This window comes from Podarcis raffonei, chromosome 2 (assembly GCF_027172205.1).
Source record: "Podarcis raffonei isolate rPodRaf1 chromosome 2, rPodRaf1.pri, whole genome shotgun sequence".
NCBI lineage: Eukaryota > Metazoa > Chordata > Lepidosauria > Squamata > Lacertidae > Podarcis > Podarcis raffonei.
In genome coordinates this window covers 22,581,477-22,602,723 of record NC_070603.1, presented here as the reverse complement: position 1 = coordinate 22,602,723, position 21,247 = coordinate 22,581,477, and the positions used below count along the sequence as shown (strand labels likewise).

General features: G+C 46.6%; 1 protein-coding gene across 1 annotated transcript; it reads right to left on the bottom strand.

Annotated features, from left to right (window-relative positions):
- Positions 1-695: 695 nt before the first annotated feature.
- On the bottom strand, positions 696-21,023 carry CDK2 (cyclin dependent kinase 2). The gene is made up of 7 exons (XM_053375263.1): positions 20,567-21,023; positions 16,423-16,500; positions 14,869-14,992; positions 12,141-12,311; positions 8,114-8,215; positions 3,195-3,398; positions 696-2,012 (listed from the first exon to the last, which is right to left on the bottom strand). The coding sequence occupies exons 1-7, from the start codon at positions 20,680-20,682 to the stop codon at positions 1,908-1,910; spliced, it is 900 nt and encodes a 299-aa protein (XP_053231238.1). The 5' UTR covers positions 20,683-21,023; the 3' UTR covers positions 696-1,907.
- Positions 21,024-21,247: the final 224 nt, after the last annotated feature.

The window sequence follows — 21,247 nt, the reverse complement described above, 5'->3', positions numbered from 1 at the left end:
TCACTGAATTTGAATAGGCAATGTTACTTCACAAAACACATTTTCTTGTAGAAAACGTGTATATCGCTCCAACATACCTCTTAAGTTACAAAAAAGGAACGAAAACCTTACAGAAATAAGAAATGATCCCTTGCTTTACAGAAGTCTCACATTTTGGACCCATCACACTATTCACTGGTAAGTGGGATTTGTCAAAACAACTAGAAAAACACCTTTAAAGTTTACTATAGAGAAGGCAAAGAGACTTTGTTTAGATTATTCAAGTTATTGCAGCACCAGTGCACTGTGCAGGCTGCCTTTTGGGTTTCATATTTCATATTTAGTGAATCTTGCTTTCTGCAGACAAGCTTTTATAACTAGCTCAATCCAGGTGACTGAGTGATCTCTACCAATTACACTAGTTCTAAAAGCTTAGAATTCTAGTTCATCACATGTAATTTATAAGGAACTAATCAGGATTGAAAGTTTAGATTTCCCCCCATAGATTAAATGTTTGTCTGCACCTCAAATCACACCTTTTCCTTGCATTTCACTGAAATAACCTGAGAGGTCTGAGTGCCTTCAAGGCATAGTAGCACAAAGATAGAGGTGTTGACATTTGCAGCTTGGAACAGTGCAGTTCACAAATAATAATTCCCTAACTGAAGGTAGGAGTTGCACTATTTTGGCTAAAATACAAGAGGGGAGAGGAGAAATAACTGCAATTTTATCCCTTTAATATTCTCACACCTGAACTTCAAAAAATTAACAAGCACTCGCGCACCATTTTTGTTATCAATCTATTTTCACACAACACACTGCTTGAAGACAAAGCTACTTGGCAGATCCATTCCAGCTGAGGGCTTTGCTAGTTTACCAAAAATAAGTTTGAGCCCAAAGAGCAATGAACTGAAAGTCCTGTTGCTGATAAGTACAGAAGGGCAAAGCTTCTGCAATATTTCCCACCTTCTCATTAAATCGGCCACACAGATGGAAAGGCCTGTAACTCAATGCCACAGACCAGAAAGGCATGTACAGGAGACAAGACAGTAAGATATTGGAAAGTGGATAGGATAATGCCCATTGCCCCCAATGAACATACAGACAGTGGTCATGTGGCTGGTTAGCAAGCTGTTCTTATGAGCTTTGACAGTCCAACTTCTTTTTCCAAGGGCTTCTTGTGGGCTTCAAGCAACAAGCATCACAACCAGCAAGCATCACAAACCACAGTCCATCAGGAAAAGGCTACCAGACTCTTTTGACTGCTATCGCTGGTGCAATGAGGAATGTCACGTTCGCATATTGCAGGCATTGCTCAGCTCCTTAACAAAAGGAAATCTTCCTGCTTGTGAAAAGTGGATAGTTAAGTGCATAGTCCTCATTGAGGATCCCATCTGAAAGGAAATGGTGAGCACCTCTGCCAGCACCAGGAGGACTTTATCATGCAAGCACCAACCAACACCCATGATCCAAATCAGAAAGACGCCATCTCTGGCTGCTGGAGGCAACGACCGCTCAAGCAAATGAACAGCTGACCTTTGCAGAGGAAGCTGGAATTGAGCGAGTCACGACAGTACAGAAGACGCTTTGTAAAAGTTACCAAGGGAAGAGAGACAGAAATCCTGGGGTTTTTTTAAAAAAAGGAATGACACTGTAGCCTCCTGAGCAATTAGACTTCCTGCGGCGGCTGGCTCTGGGGGCTTCTGCCTCTCTTCTCATGGAAAGGCACCCTTCACACTCAGCTAGTACTTTAAAATAAACCCAGGAGTAAATATAAAACAACCCCAAAGGTGTGGGCTGGATCTCCAGTTTTCCATGCAGGGTGAAGTTGAGAAAAGTCTTTTCTAAGTGCAGGCACCTGGCGCAATCCAAGACGGGACGGGCTGCTGAGTTTGCCAGAGGGCAGGTTTGTTGGCACCACTCTCCTCTCACAGGCGGAGGTGCGGCACGGCTTTTGTGACATCCCGGAAGAAGGGGTGATTGAGCGCAGTCTTGGCCGAGATCCTCTTGTTGGGGTCGTAATGCAGCATTTGCTAAAGGCGAAAGGAGCAAAGAGTTAGCAGCAGGCAGGATGCCCAAGAACGGGCAGCCAACTCTCCTCGATCCTTCACAGGAGACACATGATATAGTCTCTGTAGTGGGACACAGATGTTACCCCAGGAGCAAAAGCAGAGACTGAACTCAAAACACTAAAAAAACAAAAACAGGACTGAGAACAGGGAGGTGGTGAAATATAGCAAGGAGGAGTTTGCGGCAACAAGAGCAAAATGTCAGAAAGCAGGGGTGAGGAACCTGGTTCCCTCCAGATGTTCTTGGACTACATTTCCCATCAGCCCCAGCTAGGGATGTTATAGGTAGGGAGGTCCAGAAACAGACAGTATAAAGGCAGTTTTTGTTCCATCGGTACCTAACACTGCTACATCTTAATCAGATATAGTATATACAACAGCGAGTGAGGCGTAAAGGTGAAAGCACTGGGATGTGGAATATATTCTGGATGTGTCCTAAATTCAGAAAATGATGGGAGAATACTGGAAAACGAAGAAATAACGGGCTACACTTTACCCATGCACCCTCACATTTTGTTATTTGGAGATGTTAAAGATGTTGCTCTAATTGAGAATAGGGAATGAATACACCTCGACTGCTAAAATTTCTTGATTATTTGCCAAAATCAGAAGATAACGAGCGCACCTCCCAGGAGATAATGGATAACCAAAAGCTGAGACAGTTTAGGAACAAGCAAGCTCGCAAATATGGCGACAAGCAGAGAGAACAGGCAGAAGCCAATGTCTTCGTGGAAAAATTCAGTCTTCACTGGACATTGATCTGCTATATTTCTTTTGGTGTAGAAATCTGATTTTATAGGTAAAAAATAAAATAAAAGTGGTGTTTAAAGCAGATCGAAAGCCAGGACTGCCAATGCATCATTCTGAAGGCAATGGCAGGTGTATGCCACTTCCTAAGGATTACTGGGCTTAAGCTCTGCGAGATATAGACACTTGCATGGGAATGCATGCTCAAATCTCTCTAAAAAGCCAGAATTCCACTTATTGGACTTTACTCCAGGAAATGATCCATGACTTTGGGGGGGGGGTGAAGACATGTACAGAGCAAATGCTCTCACCCCAGTGGTCTGGATATTTGCTAATGCTCAACGCCCTTTCCCCCCTTAAAGCTGTTGAGACTCTGTCCGCACTGCCTTGCTAACTTACCGCTAGGAGCTTCCTGCCCTCCTCATCCAGAGGCGGCACTACCTTACTGAAGTCCTGTCGGGCCCACTTGGGAAAGCTGGATTTGTAGTCGGGCATAGAGGTGACACCTGGCCACACAGTCTCGTCCGGCGTGCCGAGGGTGCGGAAGATGCGGAAGAGCTGGTCGATTTCCGAGTCCCCAGGGAAGAGGGCTCTGTGGGTTATCTGTTGGCAGGAGGAAGATAGTTCAGAATCTCGGTGCCATGAAACATCTTCCTTCCTTCAGCCAGCCACACCTCCTTCCCCTCATGGCTGGCATAAAACTATTGTGCTCAAGGGACTCAGCAGGGTGTAGTAATCAGGACTGGAGAGAAGCGAGTTCAAATCCCAACTCACCCATGAAGCTATTGGGCCAGACATTTACCTTTTATGGTGGGAGGACCTGTCACCCTGCAGATCTTCCTGGACTACAGTTCCCAACATTTCTGGCCAGTGACTACACTGGCTGGGGCTGACGGGATCCAACATTCCCCACCCGTTTTATGTAAATCACTCTTGAGCATTTCTCGGTAGTGGTGCATGCCCTGTGGAACACCCTCCCATCGGATGTCAAGGAAATAAACAACTATCTGACTTTCAGAAGACATCTGAAGGGAAAGTTTTGAATGTTTGAGGTCGTTTTGTATTTTATTTTGCTGGAAGCTGCCTAGAGTGGGCAGCATAGACTGTAAATAATAAATTATTATTATTGCTATTATGAGAACTTCTACTGGAGGTTGCTGTAATAAGTTAACTCCGAAGGTGAAGCAGCAGTAGCAGGAAATCTACAATCCTTTATTCATTTATAGGCAGGGAGGTTTTCTCAATTGTGCTTAGCCTCCCCTACAACCACAGGAAGAGTGCAGAGAATGAAAGAAAAAACCCCTCGGGCTGTCGCTATTTCAAGGCCACAAAAATAGAGATGATCTGTGTCTAACCAGATTCTCTGCTGAACTACTGTGATGTGTTCTGTGTTGAGCTACTCATCAGAATGTATCAGAAGCTGCAGCTAATGCAGACTGCTGTTTCTCTATTAGTAAGAACAGACTCAAAGGGAGTATATAGCTCCAAGTCAGGCCTATCTGCACTGGCTTCCAATGTACTTCTGGACGGGGCGCAAACTGGGTAAATAACCTTAAATAAGTCTTATACTGCCTGGGCACTGTCTCTTCTTCCACGTATACTTCCCACTTTCTGAGATCAGCAGCCTTACGGTGGATCCTCAGTTATAAAGGTGAGATAAAAGTAATGCACCAAGTACAGCTTCCTTTGGGATGACCACTAATCTCTGAAACACCCTGCCCAGGAAGGGCCACCTGGTACCTCTCTGCCTAACTCCACTGCAGGAATAGCAACATAGCTCTGTGCTTTGAGTGCAGAAGATCCTGGACTCGATTCTCTGCACCTCGCAGTTAAAAGGATCGGGGGAAAGATGACGGGAAAAACCTTGTTTCCATCCAACACCCAGAGAGCAGCTGCCAGTCACTTAAAAGTTTGACAGGCTGTAGCAAAAGGCCATTCTCAAATTATTTAATTTCTTATTTCCTGAACATTCGATTATGGTGCTGCTACATTGATCTTTTCGGATAGCCAGCAGAGTTCTAATCATATCTATCAATTGACTGTATGCTTATCACATTTTTTCACAGCGTATTTCTTTACATGAAACCCAACTACAGTGGTACCTTGTAAGACGAATGCCTCGCAAGACAGAAAACTCGCAAGAAGAAAGAGTTTTCCGTTTTTCGAGGTGCTTCGCCAGACGAATTTCCCTATGGGCTTGCTTCGCAAGAAGAAAGCCCATAGGGAAATCTCCGGGGACCTCTTTTAAAATGCTGGCGGTTGGGAGCAAAGACTTTTGCCCCCCGCCGGCCTTCAGAAGAGGTCCAGGACCTCTTCTGAAGGCCGGCGGGGGGCAAAAGTCTTTGCTCCCAACCGCCTGCCTTCCTGGGATAGCGGAGAAGCGCAGCGCATTTCTCCGCTATCCCGACGGCTTTTAAAATGCTGGCGGTCGGCAGCAAAGCCCTCCTGTCCCCGGAGCTTGCGGGGCAGGAGGTGGGGAGAAGGGCTTTTCTTCCCACTGCCAGCCTTCAGAACAGCCTTCTGAAGGCTGCGGTGGGAAGAAAAGCCCTTGTCCCCCCCCCCCAGCCTTCAGAAGAGGTCGGGGGACAGATTGTCCCCGGACCTGGTCTGAACGCGGTTTCCATAGGAACGCATTGATTGATTTTCAATGCATTCCTATGGGAAACCGTGCTTCGCAAGACAAAAAACTCGCAAGAAGAAAAAACTCGCGGAACGAATTAATTTCGTCTTGCGAGGCACCACTGTAACAGGTTTATTAAAAAAGCGGTCTTTTAAGCTGTAACCTTTTTTATATAACTGCTTTGATCTGCTTTTCGTCTTCTGACCTGCCACTTTTAGGTTCCATTTGGCTTTTTTAGTGCTGCCACTTGTACACAACTATTTTTTTTTGTTGCATTATTTACGCATTGTTATGTAAGCCTCATTTACCGGACGGAAAACCAGCTAGTAAACTAAAATGCATTTTTGATCCTGGTACTACTTACAAGGGCTAATAGCCTTGTAAGATGCTGAAACCAAGATTGCCCGGCGATCCAGACCACCTAAGACCGAGGAAAGATATCTGACCCAGAAAGCTCCCATGGGAATAGTTCCACAAGTCCCTCCCTCCATGACGCACAGCCCTCGGCATGAGCTGCGTGCAAGACAGTTCTGCACTCATCTCCGGAGTACAAATGCTCAGCTGCCCCCACCCCACAGGAAAGGGAAGCATCGCCGCCTTGAGCGGTGCTGCCATCTCAAAAGGTGAATCCACAACAGATCCCCTTCTGTTCCCTGCTGCCAGTTCTCTGGCGGTTTCTGCCCCAGGGGAAGAGGATGATGTTAGCGGTTGCTTGCCCCACAAGGTGCTGCCAAGTCAACTGATCCCGTCAGCAGCTCTTCACAAGGCAAAAGGCAAGGAAGTGGGAAGCATTTGATCAGGGCTCTAGCCCTGCTCCAGAAAGGAACACGTGACAGCTCACTTATGTGAGCACCCAAGCTGATGTCACACCAACAGCATTAAAACGGGGCTGGGCCCAAGACTTTTGAAGAAGCTAGAGTTCCATGGGTGCAACTGATTATGTGGAAGACAGAAATCCTTGACATGTTTAAGCATCTGGGTGGGGAGTGGGGGGTAGGTGGTAAATATGCATCCATTAGCAGCATTTGAAGTTATTGAGCTTGGGCAGTTGTACAGTGTTACCTCGGGTTAAGTACTTAATTCGTTCCGGAGGTTTGTTCTTAACCTGAAACTGTTCTTTTTTTTTTTTAATATATTTATTAAGATTTTCAAATTTAATACAATACAAAAAAAATAAAGTCAAAAAGAAAAAAAAGAAAAACAAAAAGCAGAAAAAATTAAAAACTGTTCTTAACCTGAAGCACCACTTTAGCTAATGGGGCCTCCCGCTGCCGCCGCGCAATTTCTGTTCTCATTCTGAAGCAAAGTTCTTAACCCGAGGTACTGTTTCTGGGTTAGCAGAGTCTGTACCCTGAAGCGTATGTAACCTGAAGCGTATGTAACCCGAGGTACCACTGTACTGGGACAAGAAGTGCACTGATCCAGAGGGATGGAAGTAGAATACAGTGGACGCATGGGTTGCAAACGTGATCCGTGCGGGATGCACGTTTGCAACCCGCAGCGGTGCATCTACGCACGCATGGGGTGCGATTCGGCGCATATGCGCAAAGCGCGGTTTAGTGCTTCTGCGAATGCGCGACCGCTGAAACCCGGAAGTAACCCGTTCCGGTGCTTCCGGGTTTTGGTGATCCACAACCCGAAAAAAACGCAACCTGAAGCATCTGTAACCCGAGGTATGACTGTAATCTTTTCCTGCAGTTCCAGAACGCACTGTTCAGATCTGGAGAACGGGACGACATAGCTGCGTTATACTGAAACCAAATCATTAGCTCTCCTCTTTGACAAACGTTGCTCTAGAGTAGGAGGCAGAGAAGTGATCCCACCCCCAAATATATGGTTGGACTCCCAATTCTCACCAGTGCCAGCAAGGATGGTAGACGTCAGGGCTGGTGGGAGCTGACAACAGGGTTCTCCCAGCCTATCTTGGGCTTCAGACGCCATACCCCCCGCACTTATAAACACATTTTGAACTGGGCACTGCATTGTAACTTTTAGAGGGTATGGTGGATGTACTGAACTCAATGACATTTTGCTGCCTGCTGATACTTGGGATTCCAATACAGAAGCGAGATGAATTATCCCTCCCCATCCTATGAAACTATTTGCCTGTGAACACCGGGAACTTTTGGTTATTCCAGAACTTTTCTGGCCCAGTTTATTTACAGTCTCCACCTGTAGCACCCCTGAGCAATTTAGTGTCAAGAGATGCAGGCCTACCTAGGAAGTGGGACAGGGCATCATCAGTTCTCCAATACGTTTTGCATCTATTACAGTGGTACCTCGGGTTACATACGCTTCAGGTTACAGACTCCGCTAACCCAGAAATAGTACCTTGGGTTAGGAACTTTGCTTCAGGATGAGAACAGAAATTGTGCTCCAGCGGCGCCGTGGCAGCGGGAGGCCCCATTAGCTAAAGTGGTGCTTCAGGTTAAGAACAGTTTCAGGTTAAGAACAGACCTCCAGAACGAATTAAGTATGTAACCAAAGGTACCATTGTACTTCTCTTCTTTCCAGGACAGTGTGGCTTCACATCTTCTGCCTCTGCCTCCCCAAGAGACCTTGCTCCGGGCTTACAGACTCTGGGTCTGCATTCAAAATTCCAACCTTAGCACCGTTGGTTTCATTTTGATCAGCTATTCCAGCCGATGCCACGTTCACTACGCCCACCCCGCTTCACTCCCGAAAAAAAGGTACATACCATCTCTGCAAAGATGCAACCCAGACTCCATATGTCCACAGCTGTTGAGTAGTATTTGCAGCCAAGGAGAATTTCTGGAGCTCGGTACCAGAGGGTCACCACCTAGTGTAAAGCACAAAACACCCATAAACAATTCAGTGTTGTTGTTTTTCCCCTTTTATACATACATGCAGGGACGCGGGTGGCGCTGTGGGTTAAACAAAACACCCATAAACAATTCAGTGTTGTTGTTTTTCCCTTTTTATACATACATGCAGGGACGCGGGTGGCGCTGTGGGTTAAACCACAGAGCCTTGGACTTGCTGATCAGAAGGTTGGCAGTTCGAATCCCCGCGACGGGGTGCGCTCCCGTTGCTCGGTCTCAGCTCCTGCCAACCTAGCAGTTCGAAAGCACATCAAAGTGCAAGTAGATAAATAGGTACCGCTCTGGCGGGAAGGTAAACAGCGTTTCCGTGCGCTGCTTTGGTTCACCAGAAGCGGCTTAGTCATGCTGGCCACATGACCCGGAAGCTGTACGCCAGCTTCCTCGGCCAATAAAGCGAGATGAGCGCCGCAACCCCAGAGTCGGCCACGACTGGACCTAATGGTCAGGGGTCCCTTTACCTTTACCTTACATACATGCAATTAAATTACAGGCCATTGGCAGGAAGGAGTCCCAGTTTATTACAGATGCAACTCCAGCCCCTGTGAATGAAGGTAAGTTTAGCATTCAAAACAGGGGCGCACACCAGCAACTCCTTCATAAGGAGGGTTACCCTGAATGTGCACACCTAAAACAACTGGATAATCAAGAGGCTGGGATAAACATTCCCTCTACCAAGGTTTTTTCTGACGCAGAAAACACAGGGTCCAAACAACAACAACTATGAGGCATTCCAGTTATTGTAAGATCAGCTGTACATGATGTTTTGACTTTAAAAGACTCAGGAATTATTTTCAAAAGAGTAGCCCTTTCCCAACCTATATTGTTGCTCGCAGCAGATAACAACAAGAGTATTATCAATAATAATTTTATTTCTACCCCACCCATCTGATAGGGTTGCCCCAGCCACTATGGGTGGCTTCCATCAGATACAAGAACCTAATAATGGTTGAAGGAGCTGGGTACGTTTAGCCTGGGAAAGAGGAGACATAGAGATAATAGCCATCTTCAAATATCTAAAGGGCTGTCACATGGAGGCTGGAGCAAGCTTGTTTGGGTTGGGGATGTTTACTGGGTTGTTTATGTTTATATTCTGTATTTTGCATTTTATATTGTGATTTTACATTGTAACTGCCCTGAGACCTGTGAGGATAGGGCAGTATACAAATTTAAGTATTATTTTTGTTACATATTATTTTTTATTATTACACATTAAAAGACTTCCCTATGCAGGGCTGCCTTCAGAAGTCTTCTGAAGGTTCTATAGTCAAAAAAAAAAAAAAATTCCTTCCAGTAGCACCTTAAAGACCAACTAAGTTAGTTCTTGGTATGAGCTTTCGTGTGCATGCACACTTCTTCAGATACACACACGAAATGCACACGAAAGCTCGTGTGCATGCACACGAAAGCTCATACCAAGAACTAACTTAGTTGGTCTTTAAGGTGCTACTGGAAGGAAAAAAAATTTTTTGTTTTGACTATGGCAGACCAACACGGCTAGGTAGATAGGTATCTGTAACTGATAGGTATCTGTAACTGAAGGTTCTATAGTTATTCATCTCCTTGACATCTGATGGGAGGGTGTTCCACAGCGTGGCTGCCACTACCGAGAAGGCCCTAATTATCCAACTTTTATTTAAAAGATAATCTGAAGAGAATTTTTTTGCGGCCAAGGGCAGTACAGTGGTACCTCAGGTTACAGGCGCTTCAGGTTACCGACTCCGCTAACCCAGAAATAGTACCTCGGGTTAAGAACTTTGCTTCAGGATGAGAACAGAAATCACACGTTGGCGGCGGGAGGCCCCACTAGCTAAAGTGGTACCTCAGGTTAAGAACAGTTTCAGGTTAAGAACGGACCTCCAGAATGAATTAAGTTCTTAACCCGAGGTACCACTGTAGCTCAGTGGCAGAGCACAAGCTGTGCAGACAAAATATCCCAAATTTAATCCTTGACATCTCTAAGCAAGGCTGAGAATGACCCCTGACTAGAATCTTAACAGTCCACTGCCAGTCTGTGTAGCCTATACCAGAGAAGAGAAAACCAATGGTCTAATGTGCTGTAGTGCAAATTCCCATGTTGCTCACAGCAGCCCAGAGTGGCTGGGGAAACCACGTCAGATGGGCGGGGTATGAATAATAACATTATTAAAATTATTATTATTATTACAGCTGGGGGGGGAATCTAAATCCCCAGACCAACTGTCTCTCTCGCACAAAGCAGGTGCCAACTAAATAGGGAATTCTGGGCAACCGTGTATCCTTAGATCATAATAGTTAAACTAAAGCACTATTAATGCCCACATTGCTTTGGTTTTTTACGGATTTATGCTCATAAGAAAGTCACAGCATCATTTTACATTTTGCAGGCTGCATCTCAATGACAGCTTTTCTAATGCTGTGTCCAAAAAATGCCCATTGCTTACTGTAGACCTATTTTACCATATTTATGTAGTGGTACATTATTATTATTATTATTATTATTATTATTATTATTATTATTAGAAAATCCTGCAGCTTGAGGCAGCTTTCTTTTGTCTCTCCTGCGGATTTCAATGTTTAGTATTGCTTTGCTTGCTGACTTCTTTATTGATGACTGATTTATGGCATTTCCACCCACTCAACTGCATATATATCTGTTTTAATATGCCCACCGGTCGAAAAGCTCCGCATAAATAAATCATCAAACAACAGCATCCACTTTTCCATCTAAAAGTACAACAGAAACATCTGGCCACAATTTGAAAAATCTATAAATATACTTTTAAAATATGAGAAACAGGGCAGACATAGAAAACCCATCAGTCAGTAAACAGGGAGGAGCAGCACAGTACTAATATCACGTCGTTAAGAAAGCCACGCAAACCAGTTTTCAGTGCCTGTAAGAAAACATGGGCCAGAAGACTCAGAGAAGGTCCTCTGCCCTGCACCTACAAACTGACACTTATGCCAATGTTAAAACACACAATAGGGCCTCCGATGTAGACTTGAACAATCAGGGCAATTTCTTATTGGAAAAGACAGTTCTTAAAGTATCCCGGCTCCAAGGCATTTAAAGCTTTAGAGCTCAAAAGCCTTTTGAATTGAGTGTGGATGCAAATTGATGACCAGAGAAGAGGGTTTATGCAACCAAACCTACTGGCACCAGTTTGAGGTTGGGAACTGCATTTTTAAACAAATCAAGCTTCCAAACTGTCTTTAGATGCAGCCAGGATGGATTTGATTTAAATCACGAGTCAATAAGACTTGATTTAAATCATATCTTTTTACAGAAAGACTCATTCCTGCTGGTATAATCTTAATATTTACAACCAGAAGAAGGTTTCATTTTGGGAATAATAATTTTTCTGAGTAGATTTTTCAGTTATATCAAAAATTACTTATTTGGTTATACTATTGGAATTACATAGACCAATAATTATGAAATTATTGTGAGGTTTAATAAGTTCACTGTATATTTGGGCAACTCTTCTGCTGTACCTTATTGGAAGGAGAAAAACAATCATTTCCTTAATAACAATTTAAACAATTTATTTAACTAAAATAGTAACATTATAGCATCTGTTTCCATGTTTGTTAACTGGCGTGGTTAAACTTTTTTTTTATAACCCAATTTAAATTTTAAAAATCCCATTTAAATTTAAAAAATATATATTTATTATTATTATTATTATTAAATCATTGGATTTTATCCACCTTGGGTGCAGCTCCATGTAATACTAACTAGTGATACGAAACTTCCTGGACCATAAATTTTGGGGGAAATCTCTGGGAAGCCAATTTGTGCCATTACATTACACACTTGCAGCACCAAGACAATTATTTTCCCCAATATTTGGGGAGTTGGGGAGAAAATTGATCAGAAACAAGCGAGCGACACACACTCACTTCATGTGTGTAGGTTCGCACGGGCACGCCAAACGCCCGAGCGAGCCCAAAGTCGGCCAGTTTTATGGCTCCCTCTGCGTTGATGAGGAGGTTTTGCGGCTTCAGGTCGCGGTGGAGCACGCGGTGAGAGTGGCAGAAGGCAAGTCCCTGCAGCAACTGGAACAGGTAGCTCTAGGGGAAGAGAGACAGAAAGGATGAGAGACGGAGAACAGCCCTACAGAGCCAACGGAAAGCTCGATGTCAGGAGAACTGGCCTCAGCACCAGCAGCTGAGAGCTTAAAATGCTGGGAACCCATCCAACCCTCGTACTTGAACCTACGAGGTGTTGCCACTTAAGCTGAGTCAACAGCTCAAGCAGAGATGACCTAAATCCTTTCCAGTCATTAAAATTCATTTGATCTCGGCATTTTGGAAATGAATTTTAATGATGGGAGGGGACATCTCCGTTGCTGAGTCACCTGAACTGGCCACGCCTAGAAAGTTTTAAGTCGGGAAAAGGGATTGGATTTGTCTGCTTTAAGTTTGCCTCTGGAACACCAACTTCTTTCAGCCTATCCACCGCTAAATATATGAATAAGTCGTGTATATAACCAGGCGCATCTGTGGAGTTGGGGACTTAATTCTTATTTTGGAAGGCATGTTGCCTCAAGCTTGAATTATTCTCCGTTTGATACACCATCAAAAAATCCCCTACTCTGGAAAATTCGCTGGTGTCACATTAGTTGGTGTTACCTTGTATATATTGTAGGCCACTTGACTCTGAATGAAGATACAATTTAGTAGCTGTTTGAAGTGTTGTACAGTGGTAGCTCAGATTAAGAACTTAATTCGTTCTGGAGTTCTGTTCTTAACCTGAAACTGTTCTTGACCTGAAGCACCACTTTAGCGAATGGGGCCTCCTGCTGCTGCCGCCGCGCCGCCGTAGCACGATTTCTGTTCTCATCCTGAAGCAAAGTTCTTAACCTGAAGCACTATTTCTGGGTTAGCAGTGTGTGTAACCTGAAGCGTATGTAACCTGAAGCGTATGTAACCCGAGGTACCACTATAATCAAATTATCAGCCTGACGTGTTGCTTTTAGGTTGCCAGGTTTTTCTGTTTGCAACACAGGCGATCCTTGCTGCCACTTTTTGTCTCAGACCTGGCGGCTAAGGATTTACAGCCCAGTGCAGTTCAGGTTCTGCAATGGCTAGGAGAAAGGACTGCGATAAGACCCAACAGAACATTTCCCTTCCCAGCTGGCCTTGGGGCTCACATGGATCCTAGTGCATTTGCAATTACCGTGAATGCATGGAGAAGAGCAAATTACTCCTCCACAGAATCCCTGCCTGCCTGTTGAAGTATGTAGAGTCCACGCTATGGGTAGGCAAACTAAGGCCCAGGGGCCAGATCCAGCCCAATCGCCTTCTAAATCCGGCCCGCAGACGGTCCGGGAATCAGTGTGTTTTTACATGAGTAGAATGTGGCCTTTTATTTAAAATGCATCTCTGGGTTATTTGTGGGGCTTAGGAATTCATACTTTTTTCTTTTCTTTTTTCAAAACATAGTACGGCTCACCACAAGGTCTGAGGGACAGTGGACCGGCCCCTTGCTGAAAAAGTTGGCTGACCCCTGCTCTACACAAACCAAGGACAAGTCAGGGGGGGCCACACCAAGTCCCGCCCCCACTCCCGTGGCCAGATCGTGTGCCCCAGCTCTTCTTTTGTTATAAGCCAAGTCGGATTTTTTTTGTCATTTTAAAAACACCTCACCGAAGGATAAAGTGTGAAAACAACATTAAACCATACAATCTGTACCCATGTCTATCACAGGTGGCGCTGTGGTCTAAACCACTGAGCCTCTGGGGCTTGCTGATCAGAAGGTTGGCGGTTCGAATCCCCATCATCATCATCATTTATTATTTATACCCTGCCCATCTGGCTGAGTTTCCCCAGCCACTCTGGGCGGCTTCCAATCGAGTGTTAAAAACAATACAGCATTAAATATTAAAAACTTCCCTAAACAGGGCTGCCTTCAGATGTCTTTTAAAGATAAGATAGCTGCTTATTTCCTTCACATCTGAAGGACGGGCGGGTGCCACTACCAAGAAGGCCCTCTGCTCCCGTTGCTCTGTCCCAGCTCCTGCCAACCTAGCAGTTCGAAAGCACGCCAAAAGTGCAAGTAGATAAATAGGTACTGCTGCGGTGGGAAGGTAAATGGCGTTTCCATGCGCTCTGGTTTCCGTCACGGTGTCCCTTTGCACCAGAAGCGGTTTAGTCATGCTGGCCACATGACCCAGAAAGCTGTCTGTGGGCAAACGCTGGCTCCCTCGGCCTGAAAGTGAGATGAGCACCACAACCCCACAGTCGCCTTTGACTGGACTTAACCATCCAGGGGTCCTTCACCTTTATTTTACCCATTTCTATATGAAGACGCTACCCAATTCTAGAGAGATCCAAGATCTAGCATTTATCCACACTGGTGCATTTCTTCTATGCATGCACATACGAGACTCCCTGAACATGCAGGGAGTTTCCTCATTCACTTCAACGCTGGCCTCGTGCACACATTCCACTGCAGACACAAAGCCGCCCTCAAAAAAGGAACAGGGCAAACCTGCGAGTGCAGGAGCACAACATCGGCGCTTCTGCACTAATCTGGGCATTAGCGAAAACCAACATCGCCAGTGTATTCACCGTGTGTGTGCCTACGTGTTTCATAGCCTAGCAGCCCTGCCCTCCTCCTAGTCACCTTGGTAAGGGGCAACTCTACGCCACTGATGGCGGACGAAGAATCCATGAACTTCTTGAGGTCCTGGTGTAGGAACTCAAAGACCAGGTAGAGCTTGTTCTCGGTGTGGATCACATCCAGCAACCTGGAGAGTCGGGGAAGGAAGAAATAAGGAATCTGATAAGGAAGCAGTAATGAGAAGGCATTTTTTTGGCCAGGAATAATGCAACACCCTTAAACCTTAATAATAATAATAATAATAATAATAATAATAATAATTTATTAGTTATACTCCGCCCATCTGGCTGGGTTTTCCCAGCCACGCTGGGCAGCTCCCAACAGAATATTAAAAACACAACCAAACATTAAAAACTTCCCTAAACAGGGTTGCCTTCAGATGTCTTCTAAAAGTCAGATAGTTGTTTATTGCCCTGACATCTGATGGGAGGGTGTTCCACAGGAAGGGTGCCACTACTGAGATGGCCCTCTGCCTGGTTCCCTGTAACCTCACTTCTTGCAGGGAGGGAACCACCAGAAGGCCCTCGGAGCTGGACCTCAGTGTCTGGATTGAACGATGGGGGGTGGAGACGTTCCTTCAGGGCCGAAGTCGTTTAGGGCTTTAAAGGTCAGCCCCAACACTTTGAATTGGGCTCGGAAACGTCCTGGGAGCCAATGGAGGTCTTTCAGGACCAGGGTTATGTGGTCTCGGCGGCCACTCCGTCACCAGTCTAGCTGCCGCATTCTGGATTAGTTGCAATTTCCGGGTCACCTTCAAAGTTAGCCCCATGTGGAACGCATTGCAGTAGTCCAAGCGGGAGATAACCAGGGCATGCACCACTCTGGCAAGACAGTCTGTGGGCAGGTGGGGTCTCGGCCTGCATACCAGACGGAGCTGGCAGACAGCTGCCCTGGACATAGAACTGACCTGTGCCTCCATGGACAGCTGTGAGTCCAGAATGACTCCCAGGCTGCGCGCCTCAAAGATTTATAGAAACAGAAACACTGGGGAGTGGTAGCTCTGTGCCGTTTGACTATTATGCAATCTTCTTTGAAGCATCCTCTGATAGTTGCTACCAGATACTGGATAGAATGGGCAGTTAGGACGGCACCTCCAAGGAGTGTTGTAAGGTAAAGGGACCCCTGACCATTAGGTCCAGTTGTGACCGACTCTGGTGCTGCGGCCCTCATCTCGCTTTATTGGCCGAGGGAGCTGGCGTACAGCTTCCGGGTCATGTGGCCAGCATGACTAAGCCACTTCTGGCGAACCAGAGCAGCGCACGGAAACGCCGTTTACCTTCTTGCTGGAGTGGTACCTATTTACCTACTTGCACTTTGACATGCTTTTGAACTGCTAGGTTGGCAGGAGCAGGGACCGAGCAACGGGAGCTCACCCCGGTGCGGGGATTTGAACCGCCAACCTTCTGATCAGCAAGTCCTAGGCTCTGTGGTTTAACCCACAGCGCCACCCGCGTCCCAAGGAGTGTTGTACCCTTAATAAATTGACTGGAACGGAAGACATTCTACTCACTCCTTCCCAAAGCACAGATCTCAGCCAACTTCCTTCCACATACTTACTTGACGATGTTGGGGTGGTTCAGCTCCTTTAGCAGGGAAATCTCCCGGATGGCTGTACTCGGAACGCCTTCAGTCTCCCTGCGAACAAAGAGGGGAAACCAGGTGAGAAGGGCAGAGAGGGTGCTACAGAGCGGAAGTAGCCGTGTCCATGACCCACTGATCCGACATAATAAGATGCTCCCTCAATGTGGCAAACTGGGCACCAAAACTGGGCACTTGTGGGAGAAAGGATTTTCCACTGTGGACGTTTATTCAGCAAAGGCATGCGGTCTAATCCGTTTGCACACTGAAGCCCAAACAACATTGCACTGGGCCTTCCCCTGTATCTAGCCTAGGTGATTAACCTTAAATCATATAAAATCAGTTCCTGGAATGTGCAGCGATGCCACCGGCTGAACTGTTTTTGATGGTGGTGCTACGTACCCAGACTAACTCGGTTTGCCAAATACAGTCGCACCTTGGTTTTCAAACAGCTTAGTTCCCGAACATTTTGGCTCCCGGATGTTGCAAACCTGGAAATGACTGTTCTGCTTGCGAACTATTTTTGGGACCTGAACGCCCAAGGCTTCTGATTGGCTGCAGGAACTTCCTGCAGCCAACCAGAAGCTGCAATTTGGTTTTTGAACATTCTGGAAGTCGAACGGACTTCCGGAACAGATTCTGTTCGACTTTCAAGGTACGATTGTAGTATAGAAGGGTTTGAAGGGGTGGGAGGAATTGCCCTAAATAAGTTAAAAGCAGGGCAGGCAAACTGCCACCATGTTAGAACAGGGGTACAGAACTCTGAATATTGCCAGCAGGCTAAACAGGCACAGGTTTCAACCTCCACCTAGTGTTGTATGGGGAACCCCATAGCACAGACAATCTCGCTTGGTTTGCCCTCACCACTACTCAGATAACTGGCAGCGACAGCCAGCCTCCCTTGCTGATGCACAATTAGGAGTGTGCTTTAAGGCTCCCAATTCTGAACTGGCAGCTGCATTTTCACCTGCCCAGCACCTGATTTCACATGTGCATGGCAGGTGGGCATGCCACGAACTGCAGGTAATTTGCACGTAAGTTACCAATGCAGACCGCTGCTAAGACCAAATGGACAGCCAAGAGAATGCTATGCTCAAACAGCATTTTCCTGTCCCTGAAAACCATGAGGCAGGGGTTTGGAAAATCCAGAGCATGAATTCAGCTGAATTCACTGGGCGACGAGCCTAACCTTCTGAAAAGTTGTCGTGAGAATTAATTAGGAAGAAGAAACAAGTATGTCAAGGTGGGGCTTCTTCAGAGTAAGGTTGGGATATAAATGTATCACAGTCAACATTCACTATGTTTTAAACCCCCAAGTAACGGTAATATAAAAAGGTGACCCTACAGCACAATCCTAAACGTGACTACTCGAGAGGATGTCTCATTGAGTTCAACAGAAATAGCTCAAGGGTGGCTATAGGACTGTAGATCTAGGGTAATTCATTCCAGTCCAGTACATTGGGCATTGTATAAACACAGAGTAGCAAGGCTGCTCAGGGACGCGGGTGGCGCTGTGGGTTAAACCACAGAATCTAGGACTTGCCGATCAGAAGGTCGGCGGTTCGAATCCCCACAACGGGGTGAGCTCCCATTGCTCGGTCCCAGCTCCTGCCAACCTAGCAGTTCGAAAGCACGTCAAAGTGCAAGTAGATAAATAGGTACCGCTCCGGCGGGAAGGTAAGCGGCATTTCTGTGTGCTGCTCTAGTTCGCCAGAAGCGGCTTAGTCATGCTGGCCACATGACCCGGAAGCTGTACGCCGGCACCCTCGGCCAATAAAGCGAGATGAGCGCCGCAACACCAGAGTCGGCCACAACTGGATCTAATGCTCAAGACTGCTCAGTTTACATTAAACCCACAATAGTGGGGAAGGGAGTAGGTTTTGCCACTCATGTAAAGTCATATTTTGCCAGCAGCACACCCTGAACCTAGAACCTATTGCCTGCCTTAAGATATAGGAGGATTAGTGTTCAAAATTTGCCTGGTGCCAAGAGTATTTTGCATCTGGCTATCAGCCACTTGAAACCATGTGAAGATGTCTGGGTGTCAGGATGACGCCCGACATCTCCACCATCTGGAGGTGCGTGCCTGATGATCCTTGGATCTTGACGGTTTTCCCACACTGGCAACACACCCTGTAGAATTCTGTAATATTTCATCTGCACAATCAGAATGAAATTAAGGAACCAAAAACTCTTATACTGAAAAATATGACTTTCGAGCCGCCTGGCCCCGGAAATGGCAACTAGGCATTCTGTCTGGGCAACTGCAACCCTGGTTTAAGGAGCCATTTAGCACCTAGCTTACACATCTGAATTTCTAACATTAATGAGGATAGGCTGTGGTCACAGAAAATACATCACTTTGCCCATGCTCAGAGACACTCTCCTCTCCAGCCTGGAAGAATTAATCCCAACCACTGATTAGGAGTATGGGAACAGGAGAAAAGTCCTGCTTGATCAAGTCAAAGACCCATCTAACCCTACATTTTGTCCTCACATTGGCCTATTGGAAGCCTGTAAGCAAGACCTGAGTACAGTGGTACCTCGGGTTACATACGCTTCAGGTTACAGACTCCGCTAACCCAGAAATAGTGCTTCAGGTTAAGAACTTTGCTTCAGAATATGAACAGAAATCGTGCTCTGGCAGCGCGGCAGCAGCAGGAGGCCCCATTAGCTAAAGTGGTGCTTCAGGTTAAGATCAGTTTCAGGTTAAGAATGGACCTCTGGAACGAATTAAGTACATAACCCGAGGTACCACTGTACAACCTTCCCACTGCGCTTGCGACTCCCAGCAAACAGCATTCAGGGGAAATTCAGGGTTCTCTTCCAGCCCAGATTCTCCTGGACTGCCCATTTCGAAAGCAGCACAATCAAGATGAGGCCCCAGCGCCACTAGGAAAAAAATCTAGATACAAAATGAGGGGCTCCCTTCCCCGTCAAGAAGACACACACTATACATTTAAGGTGCATGACATTTCCCAAAGAATCCTGAGAACTATAGTTTGCTAAAGGTGCTGGAAACTGCATGCCAGTGGAGGGGAAACTACAGTTCCTACTGTTCTTTAGGGAAGTCATATATGCGTTGAATATTCTTTAAATTTATGTTGTGTATAAATCACCCTGAGGATCCCACGGACATAGCCAGGCAGGATTTTTCTTTGTGGGGAGCAAAAAGTTGTTGAGCTTTTGGGGGGAGATCACCTAAAAAGTTGGGGGGAGATTACCCAAAAAATCCCACCAAATAGAGCACAATTACTGGGGGCAGGCTTCTGCTGGGCTGGCCGAACCTCAGTTTATTTGGTACTGTATTTTTAAAACTTTTCAATACTTTTGGAGGATTATGGGGGGGGGCAGCTGCCTCCCCCCTTGGCTACGCCTATGGAGGGTCCCATCCCGACAATTCGATTAGAACTTAAAATATGTGCAAAATAAGCCCGGTGGCCTTTTGCAATGCAGAAACTGGCCATAACGAACATTTTAGCATCGCTCAGTAAATTAATGCCGCAAGGGGGTCATTCAGATCCGTATGAACAGAATCGTACTTTTCAATAAGTTGCAATTCAGAAGTTTCACATGAAACTTGAGAGAGGGAGGGGAAATTGTGCACTCAAAATAAGTCCAGCACACCTTGGGCATTGCAGCCAAGCAAAACCACGACTTGAGGGCAACCCCCCCGTACTACGTAGGTACTACGAGCCCCCCCCCCGAAAGTGAGGCCAAGAAAGCGGGAGGGGAGGGGAGGGGAGGAGAACGGCTCTCTCCCACTCCGCCTCGCGTAGGTCGGCCCTAAACATATACCGAATCGGCGCACAAGGGAAGTTCTGTTCTCCGTCCGCGAAGTTACAGGAAGGAGGGAGGGCCGCGAACTTCTTCCCAAGTCGCCTTGCTCGTCACCCACCCATTCAAAAGAGAAAATCCCGGCTCCTCCTCCTCTTCCTCCTAATGCAAAGAGAGGAGCAGATTCGTCTGCAGATTCTTTCCAGCGCCTTCAAGCAGCAGCGAAGGGGATTTTTCATTTTTTGCTCCCCAGGCCACCCAGTTTCTTTCTTTAAAATTGGGTTTGTTTGGGGGGGTTTTTTTGGAGTGGGTGGGGGGTGTCTGGCGAGGAATTATTTGCACTCACGTGTCCAGGCGGATTTTCTTAAGCGCCACCACCTCCCCGGTGACTTTGTTCTTCGCTTTGTAGACCACGCCGTAGGTGCCCTCGCCGATCTTCTCCACCTTCTGGAAGTTCTCCATGGGAGGAGGGTTTGGCTGGGGTGGATCCCAGCTTGCCTCTCCGTAGAGCGCAGAGAGATCGGGGCAGGCAGGCAGGAAGGAAGGAAAGAAAGAAGGAAGGAAAGAAGGGGCAAGTAGTTAGCGAGATCCAGGCGGGGCACTTCCCTGATCAGCGGCCGCGCAGTTGGAGAAGGCTGCAACCTCCCCGCGCGTTCGACGCCGCGCAAAATGGAACGTTGTGTATCTTTTTTCCCCGGCGGTTGGCCGCGCTCTTGTGTTCTCTTTCCCGCGCGCGAAGCCGAGCAACTTGGCAACAATGCGAGCGCTTCCCGTTCCACGGCTCCGCCTCCGCCTCCCAGTCTGCTTCCCGCGTTCCATTCGCCACGCCCACCCTCTCCTCCGATTGGCTCTGGCGCCCTCGGCGGAGCACGCGGGTGTCTGGCTTGGCGGGAGTTTTTCCTAAAAGGGCTAGTAGTAGTTTCGAGAAAGAGATGGAAAGGCGCAGTATCCTAAAAGGTGTGGGTTCTGGGGGGAATCCTGCTAACGTCTGTGTGGCTGTCAACACAGAGATGCAGCTTAAAGCCTG